General features: G+C 43.3%; 1 protein-coding gene across 1 annotated transcript in view; it reads left to right on the top strand.

Annotated features, from left to right (window-relative positions):
• The window catches only part of LARP1 (La ribonucleoprotein domain family, member 1), a 175402-nt gene extending 167176 nt beyond the window's left edge, over window positions 1-8226 (top strand). The window contains 3 exon segments of the mRNA XM_006878285.1: window positions 4752-4861; window positions 5036-5163; window positions 7209-8226. Of these exon segments, the coding sequence (XP_006878347.1) occupies window positions 4752-4861; window positions 5036-5163; window positions 7209-7418 (448 nt within the window). The 3' untranslated portion in view covers window positions 7419-8226.
• Window positions 8227-9819: the final 1593 nt, after the last annotated feature.

Here is a 9819-nt window from a genome sequence, read left to right on the forward strand (position 1 = left end):
TATTTTTCTCAACTGCATTGCATAGTGTTTTGATACCTTTTATAATCATTTTTAGGAATTCCTTCTCAGGCATTTCCAAAGCCTGCCAGCATGGAGTGTAGGTCTCCTTCCAGCTCATTTGCCTCAGTCTCTTTATCTTGTTTCTGGACATGTGCAGATATGGTTGTCTGCTTCTGTTTTTGGGGCATCTTCAGGGGTTATCTGTGGACTTAATACTTAGATGGGTTTGTATTTTCGTATTTTGTCTGCTTGTCCCGCTCCACAATCCCCGTTCAGTCCTTTTTTTAGTTGAAACAGTTCAGGGCCCGCTGTGGCCGTTTGGTTTTAATTGGAAACTGTCTCTTTAAATTTCGAGGAGATTTGTGCGCATGCGTAGTAGAGCCCTCCAAGGTTGGGGCTAGGGTGCCCACTAGCTCAGGCGCCCCCTGTAGTCATCTGAATGGAGATGCACAGACAGCAAGGGACCAATGAGCAGATACCAAAAGAAAAGAATGTCCACACCTTTATCTCAGCGGTTCTGCCAGGCGTCTGTGGCCACTCCGATCCTTCCCCCACGTGGTCTCACCCAAGATGGAGGCTTCTGGAGCAGCCTAGCATCCTGGACTAGAAAGCAATAGATAGCTTGCTTCTGCCACGAATTCCCCCAGCTGTGAGTCTTCCAACCTTCTAAGTATTCCTTTATATGTGGTTCAGAGTTCTGGGACCATCCCCTGAACCTGCTTGGTCGCGTATTCTGTGTTCTTGTTGGCGGAGCTCTCTGCTATATGTCCACCCAATCCGCCATCTTGTTTGTTTTGCCTGGTTTAGGTTTTTTGAAGTGGGTTCTCTACATATAACACTATGTTTGAATGCACATGTCTTTTCCATGCTTATATATAAGTATCTTACTAGACACAGGTTTACGTTTCCTTTTTTTTTTTTTGGGGGTAATATTCAGTGTTTAGATTTACCTTGAATTTTCTTACCTGTTTCTCTAAGGCACTTAAATAGTTTGTTTAATAATCTGCTATTTTTATATCTTTGTATACTTATAAAATCTAAATCTGCATTTTTTTTTTTTTTTATCATTTCCGGGACTTAGCACAGTCTGGAAGTGAAATTTCTGAGTCAGATAAATGAATAAAATCTATTTACTGGCATGAATTCTCAGAGAAATTCTACCAAGGATTGACAAACTTTTCATAAAGCGGTTCAGATAATAAATATTACAGACTGTGACTCATAAGATCTCTGTCATAAGTACTCCACTGTTTTCGCAGAAAGTAGGCATAGGCATATAGATAACTAAGTAGAACTAAGTACATGGACAGTGGTGGTAGACTGTTGTTTGATGGGCCAGTTTCTACCCTCTGGAAAACTACAAATACAGTTACACATCTGCAAATATCGTATTATATATTATATTCAGGCAGTCCCCGGAGCGTCCTTCCTAAGTCTAACTTTAAGTCTAATTTGTACATAAGTCAAAATGATGATGTAGGTTTGTATCTTAAGTCAGGTAGATAGTTGTCTTAGTATGTCAAGTACCATTCTATGCATAAAAAAATCAACAAAACTTTCATATGTACTAAAACAGCTTTAATATAATCCATAATACTGAAATGTTTTGACACATGTCATAAAGTAGCACCTATTTGTTGTTACAAACCATTGTACCTTGAATTTTTAGTGTAATAAGCTTCATGTGGGAGACATGAGACTTTCTGCTCCTGCAAGGGCTTAAGTTTTGGGAGCCCTATACAAGGTTGCTATGGGTCAGAATCAACTCAAAGGCATGTAACAACAACAGACATTACCAGGCACATGCCTGGGGGTTAAGGACCAAGGACGTTAAATGGCATGTGATTTTATTTAGTATTGGACCCACTTGAACAAGCATTAAGTATTAACCTTTATTTCTTTCTTTCTTTTTTTTTTTTCCAACTTTTTATTGTGAATTGAGTGAAGGTTTACAGAGTAGGTCATCAGTTTTACACTCAACAAATCATATAAGTTGCTTCATTACAGGCTTGTAATCCCCTCCATGTACTAACAGTTTTGTAGACAGTATTAGCTTCTATTCACTTTAATTATTGCATTTCCTCACTGTGTCTCCTGCTACCTTCATCTTTCCTCTGCTAACCTCCCTTTTATTTTATATTGCCTGCCATGTCACCCATGTTAACATTTATACCCGTGAATAGTTTTCCCTCCTCACCCCACTGCTCCGTAGATTGTTTCTTTTTATCAAGAAAACCTTTTTAAAACTGTTAAAAGCCTAGTTCTTATATAGGAATTTATCCTGTTATGATTGACTAATTTCACTCAGCATAAAGTCCTCCAGGTTTACCCATGTTGTGAAGTGTTTCACAGATTCATCCTTACTCTTCAGTGTTTTATAGTATTCCATTGTGTATCTGTACCAAAGTTTTTTAACCATTCTTCCGTTGTGATGGACTTTTAGGCTGTTTCTATCTTTCTGATACATCTCTTGGAGACAGCATATTGAAGAATCCTGTTTTCTTACCCATTCTGCTCTCCATGTCTCTTGACTTGTGTTTTTAATTCATTTACATTGAATGTGTAGGTATCAATAGATATGAATTTATTGCTGTGTAAGTTTGTACATATGTGTGTTTTGTGGTGGTGCTGTTTTCTTTGTTCCATATAATTTTTATGCTGAGTTAAATTTGTGGTTTTCTTTTCATTTCAGTTATGTTAATGCTTACTGAATATTTTCTGATTTTTTTTTTCCCCCCTCCCTGCTTTAAAACAGTCTGTCTGAACTTGAAATCCTATTTGACATCCTTGCCATTTGGAAGTTCTGTGTCTACACTATTTCCTCTTTTTGGTTTGTAGTTGACTTGGTTAGACATTGATATCTCTGTTTCCCTATTTTCAGTCTTTTAGGTTTCTTTTACTTTAAATACTTACATATCTGGATTGAGTTCTGGGTGGTGTGGTGTCATGTATAAAAGCTGGCTGGTCATTACAAATTCCTTTAATTTTTGTTTATCAGGAGGTGTCCTAATCTTGCTATCATATTTGAAGGATAGCTTTGCCACGTATGTGATTCTTGGTGCGCAGTTTTGGGGTTTTGTTTTTTTGAGTTTTGTGTATGTCATCCATTGCCTTCTTGTCTGCATGGTTTCTGCTGAGAAGTCAGAGCTTAGTCTTACTGGTTCTCCTTTGTAGGTAGCTTTTCATTTCTCCCAAGTTGCTTTGAGAATTCTTTTCTTGTCTTTGATTTTGGAAAGTTTTTGTTTATGATTTGTTTATGATATGTCTTGAGGTCTTTCCCATTTGGGGTTCATTCAGCTTTCATGATGATCGGGAAGTTTTATTTCCACAACTCACAGGCAATTTCCTTGGTACTTGTTATTGTCTGTCTCTCTCTGTTCTGGAATATTCTAATCCCCCATAAGCTGTTCCTTTTGTCTGTCTCTCTCTGTTCTGGAATTCTAATCCCCCATAAGCTGTTCCTTTTCATAGTGTCCCACATAACTCTTTCTTTTGATTTTTTTTCATTCTTTTTGTATTTATTCTTCCAGCATACTATTATTGAGAGATTTATCTTCAAGTTCACTAATTTGGGCTTCCATTGCTTCAGATCGTCTTCTCATTTGCCCTTTCAGTGTATTGTCCATATCTAAAATCTTAGTATCAATCTTCTGGATTTTTAATTGCAGAATTTGTATTTTTTCAAAATTTGCAATTATTTTGTCTGTCCTTGTAGCATTTTCCCGAATTCTTCTAAAGTTTTTCCTGTGTTCTCCTTGCTCTCCTCAGTCTTTCTGTCCGTCTGTTGAAGGACACCAAAATACCATTCTTTTAAATTATTTTCAGTTAGTTCCATTACCTTTTTTCCCTCAGAAATGTTTTCTGTCTCTGCATCTATTTGAAAGGGGTGGGGGCAGGGAGGAGAGAATATCCAGAAGGGAAAAATCTCTGGTGGACTCTTAAAATTCAAGGAGTTTATGGGGTGGTTGTGGAAGGGATGTGACAGCAGAATTCCTGGGCCCTAGATGGAGTTCCTATTGGCCTTGGTATTATCTGTGTTCAGGGCACTCTGTCAGTAACTAGTTCATGGGGACCCTTGTGGTGGTTTCAGTGTTTGTTAGGCCCACAGGGAAGCTAGGTGCAGGGTGAATGGAGGGTATATGCTAGCTAATCTGAGGCTTTTGTAGATCTGGAACTGAATCCAGACACTAAAGCAGCACTCCAGAGTGATGCAGCCAGCCTTCAACTCACACTGGCATGGCTCCCAACCACATAACTCTATAAACTCCTTGGAGAGCAAGGTCTGTACAGGGAGTGGATGAGGGTTGGGAGCTGGCCACTGCTGGTCACCAGAAAAGCATCACACCTTTCCTGTCGCTCACAAGACTCTGCTCTGCCAGGCCTCCCTCTAGTACCGAAGCTGCTCACTGGATGGTGGAGCCACTTCTGGCTAGCCCTAGCCCTTCACCACTCAGTCTCAGTCTCTCACCACTCCTGCTTAGTCTCCTCCCAGCAAGCACCAATCCACCTCTCTAACTTCCCTTCTGAAGTTCAGGGTTCCAGATTTTCATCTGTGTCTGTTTTATTCTTAAATTTCTTGATCCCAAGCATTAGCCCTTCTCAAAGAATATATAGAATGCTATTTTTTTAAAGGAAATTTTTCATTGTAGGTAAACTGTTTCATAGTTAATCTGTTATGTAGGCACATTTATTTTCCCATTCATAGATGAAGAAGCTTCATTCTGGTTCCCCTGACTTGTGTTCCCTTACAGATATGGTTTGGAGTGCCTTTTTCGATACTACAGTTATGGCCTGGAAAAGAAGTTCCGGTTGGACATATTCAAGGATTTTCAGGAGGAAACTATGAAGGACTACGAAGCTGGTGAGAGCCAGGGCTGACTCTGTGTTCACTGTAGTCCTATAGGGCACTTTCTGCCCTCATTCCCTGGGTTGACTTGTACCTGTCTGTCACGTCATCTCCCTCTTCTGGGGCTCTTTGTCCTTATCTCCACACAAGGCCAGCCTCTCTCTATCTCTTTCTCCTTTTTGTCTACAGGCCAACTGTATGGACTGGAGAAGTTCTGGGCCTTCTTGAAATATTCCAAAGCCAAAAATTTGGACATTGACCCCAAGCTGCAAGAATACCTCGGCAAATTCCGACGTCTCGAAGACTTCCGAGTGGATGTGAGTGAAAATCTTTCTCACCCTAGTATTGTTGAGTAAGGAAAATGGGGCCAGAAACCAGGATGCCTGGGCGTGGACCCAGCTCTTCTACGACCTCAAAGAAATTGTTCCCCACTTGGGCCTTAGTTTATTTTTAATCTGTAAAACAGAGTGTGAAATGTGTACATGAGAACAAATTGGAGGTGTTCGTATGTTGTTTTTCCCTCCTGTTTTCTTATGGTAGACATGGCTAAACCTTTCTTTATTTTACAAGTCATCTTGCTGCTGTGACCCCCCTCACCCCCCCACCCATTGTGTAGTGGTTACAAATTGGGCAGCTAATCTCAGGGTCAGCAGTTCGAAACTGCTAGTGGCTCCGCTGGAGAAAGATGAGGCATTCTGCTTCCGTAAAGATTTACAGCCTCGGGAAACTCTGTACAGGGTCACTATTAGTCAAAACCGACTCCACGGCACTTAACAACAAGAAGTTGATTAGTACAATCAAAGTGTGTAGTGCGTTACATGTGGTTTTACTTTTGGTGGTATAGTGGTTATGCATCAGGCTGCTAACTGCAAAGTAAGCAGTTCAAATTCAACAGCTGCTCTGTGAGAGAAAAATGAGACTTACTGCTAAGGTAAAAACTAACAGCCTTGGAAACCCTGTGGCACTTAACAACAGGTTGATAAGTAAAAAGAGGCCAGTTCCAATCACAAATAATGTGACTTGATTCCTGATTAGCCTTTCATTCTTGGAGTCATGCTTCAACACTGACATCTAGTGGTAGATCTGAGTTACTGCTGTTGAGTATATCTACAGATATAGGGGGTTGAAGTAATTTTAATTTGTTCAGTTAATTCAGCAGATAATGATTGGACATCTCTTTGCTTGGTGATTCAGAGATTCCAGAAATGAGTTGAAAACTTTATCCTTCAAGGAGTTTGTGATGTAATAGAGTTAAGCCAGCAAATATATGATCCTCATACTTTTTAGTTAATAAAGCAAGGATAAGTCCTTCGCATTTCTTTTTAAATGTGGGCTCAAGCATAACAATTGTCAGAATGGCACAGGACCGGGCAGTGTTTCATTGTGTTGTACATAAGGTTGCTGTGAGTCGGCACCAACTCGACAGCATCTAGCAACAACATTTAGTGCTAGACACTTTACAGTGATGTCATTTAACTCTTATAGAATGTGGTGAAGTGGGAAGGGCTTATTAGCATTGCACGAGTGGATAAACTGAGGCCTGTTGCTACCAAATGAGATGGTGATAGAGTTGATCAGGCCTCCCAGTATAAAACTGAATGTTTTCCATCATTTGGGAACTTGCAACCTTGGAGGTTGGAATACGACATGTGCGGAAGACCCTTTGACCTTTGAGGTAGGAACTAGAAGTAGTACTCAGCTTTGGTATCTGTTTAGGGCCTTGATGTGGATGAGGCACTAGTTCTCAGGAGCATCTGGACCTTTTGAGCATATTGTATTCCTCATTCAGTGTCTCCTGAGCTAGCCAAACCCTTCTCTGAAGTGGGGGAGCAGAAACACATGGATAAAAGCCTGGGGTTCTAGGTAGATGGACTAGATCCAAATTATATCTTCATTCCTTAATAGTTATGGGGCCCTAGACAGTTCACCTTTCCTGTTCTGTAGTTAGTGTCTCCACCTGTAGAATGTCTACGTAAAAGGGTGGGTGATATGACTCCTATAAGAGAATGTACATAAAGGAGTGCAGTGCTTAGCATAGAGAAGTTTTCATAACTGTAGCTGGGACCTAGTTTTTAAGGTTAAACCTATATATATTGTGTACATTGGAAGAAAGAAGAAGTGAAGTGGGTGGTCTCTAGATGGTCAGCCCATGGCACACAGTGGGTGTTGTTTTTAAGTGCCATTGAGCTGGTTCCAACCCACAGCAACCCTGTATAGGGTTTCCAAGCAGCTTGAACAGCCAATCTTCTGGTTCAAACCGACTTTGCAGTCCAGCGCATTAACCCACAGCACCACTCCAGGACTCTGTGGGTATGGGTGGTACCCACTAATCGATTACCTGTGACAACCTTCTCTGTTGCAGCCCCCTATGGGAGAGGAGGGCAACCACAAACGACACTCAGTGACAGCAGGAGGTGGCAGCGGTGAGGGCAGAAAACGGTGCCCTTCCCAGTCTTCCAGCAGGCCAGCCACCATGATCAGTCAACTCCCCACACCCCCTACGGGCCAGCCCCTTCGGGAAGATGCCAAATGGACAAGCCAGCACTCGGACACACAGACTTTGGGAAAGTGAAGGCCCTTTTAGTCTTGGGATTGGGGGAAAAGGGGGTGGGTTGAACGAGGCTATGGGGGTACCAGTCCCAGAAGAGAGGACTTAAAAAGGACAGGCCTGGAGTTATTGGGACAGGCCCTCATGCTGAGTAGCGGCATGTACACCATTTGGGCTATCAGAGGTGCCCCTCTGGGCAGGAGCCCCCACATATTTCCTTCCCCCTTATCTTTCCATGATTCTTCATATCCTAGCTTCTTCTAAAGCGGGGGGAGGGATGGGGAAGGGGGGATTTAAATTATATATATATTGTTTTAAATTATTGATAGGTTGTCAGGATTACCAAAATCACTTTAGCCTGCCCGCAGTTGTTAGGCCGCAATCCTGGTCCCCACCCACAGCCTCTTCCTGCTCCCCCGATGTCAACTATGCAGCCCATAAGAAGGCACTGGGGGCCCCATTGCCCAGCACTGTCCCATGGAAGGCTCTGACAGCGCCCTGGGCCCCAGGAACACTGGCCCTTGGTCATCTGGGGCTTGTCATCACCATGTTCTCTGCCTGCTGTCCCCACTACACCCTTCTGCCATCTTCTGGAAGAAGGAAACCAAAGGATTTAAAAGTGGGGTTTGGGGGAAGGTTTGAGCCTCTCCCCACGCCCCTCTTCCCCACACCCTTACTTCCCAGCCCAGAGAGACGCTGCTCATACCAGAAAAGACTGTTGAAAGATGATTTATTTTATTTTTCTCTGATCTTTCCATCCTTGGAAAAATGGAAAAGAAAAAAAAAAAAAAAAAAAGACAAAATCGACCATAAAAGACCAAAAAAAAAAAAATCAGACAGCCCCCACCTAATCTGTCGAAAGTGATGTCTTTCCTCTACCCTTGGATTTTTGTTTTTGTTCTTGGAAAAAATATTTTTTTAAAAGTTGCCTTATTGTGGAGTGGGAATCCGAAATACCCAAATGCCTGTTTTCCTTGATGGAGTCAACTCGAAGAGCTCCCACCTTCTCTGGATGTGCCTGGGCTTGGATTGGCTAGAATCTTTCTCTGGACTGAGTTGCATGTACCATGCCTCCTGATTGGAGGTAAGAGAGTTGAGGGTGGCTCCTGTCAGAGCTGTACCCACAATACTACCCCTACTGTTGCATCGTTTGACGCTGATGTCCTGTGTCTGTACACTGCTGCCTCTGTTGTGTCCTCGCTCTGCTTGCTGTTGTCTCACGCCAGGCCCCATCCTGCCGTGACACCTTTCATCCTATCCTTCGAACCCCAAGGCCAAGTTTGTTTCAGACTGTTGGAGTATAGTTGGCCTGGATCTGGAACATTCTTGTCCTCAGCTTAAAAGTCTCATCCACCCCAGAGGGAAAAATGTCACACCTGGCAGCTGAGGATTGGCAATGTTTCTTATATTGGCCTGAAAGATACTCTGAGACCTCAAAGAGGCTTTGTCCCTCACATAAAGTGGAGAAGGATGCCACTTCCCCATCCTCAGTCTGCTGGGGTCTCCCATCTTGCATCTGCTCACCATTTGGTTGACCCCACCTAGGAATAAGGAATGCAGAGGAATTGGGGACTAGGGGGAACCCGCCAGCCACTGAAGCCCTGTGGCAGGAAGGTATATGTGGACATAGAGTATACCTGACTTCTCCAGCCACTAACTGCTTGGGTTGGGCTGTAAATGACAGTGGAGTGGCTGGAGTCTACTGTCATCGGAAGCTGGGGAGGGTGATGAAGGACTAGCTCACACCAGCTTGTGATATGTGCTGGATAAGGCATGACTGCCTGTTCACCCCCAGTGGGAACTGGGCAACAGGAGAGGAGCTCGTGGTCTTGTTGCCCTGTTGCTGGAACTTCTTTGACTCTCTTTCTTAATTGGTTCCTCTGTTGGGCTCAAAGGTTGGGAGTAGGAGACCCCAGGCTTAGGCATATCATTGCTTTGAGCCTGCACCCATCCTTTATCTCTGCCCTCTCAGTGGTTAATGTGTGGGAAACCATTTCATCTCTGACATAGTGCTCTTGAAAGCCAAGGATGTTAGGTGAGTGAGTGGTCTCTGCTAGGACATTGGGATCTAAGGCCTTTCTTTCCCTATCCAGTCTGGTGCCGACCATACACTGCCAGACATTGGACTCTCCCCCCGTCCCCTGCCCCTTTCCTTTCTTCGGATCACTCAGCCCTGTACTGTATCCAGCACCACAGAAACCTCAGTACTTGTCCTTTGCTGGGTTTGGGAGCACAAGGAAACGTTGGAGGTGGGAAGTTTGCTGTTACCTAGAGTTTATACCCAGGCCAGGGCTGCCTGCCTTTCCCTGGTCCTCCCCACAGACACCCCAGACAGAGGAAGCCCCTTTGACTTGGCAAGGTGAGGACTTTGTCTCAACTTAGGTTGAGGACAGTTCAGGGTGGGGGGAGGAGTTTTTCCCGGGGC

The sequence above is a fragment of the Chrysochloris asiatica genome, unplaced genomic scaffold (genome assembly GCF_000296735.1).
Source record: "Chrysochloris asiatica unplaced genomic scaffold, ChrAsi1.0 scaffold00057, whole genome shotgun sequence".
Taxonomy (NCBI): domain Eukaryota; kingdom Metazoa; phylum Chordata; class Mammalia; order Afrosoricida; family Chrysochloridae; genus Chrysochloris; species Chrysochloris asiatica.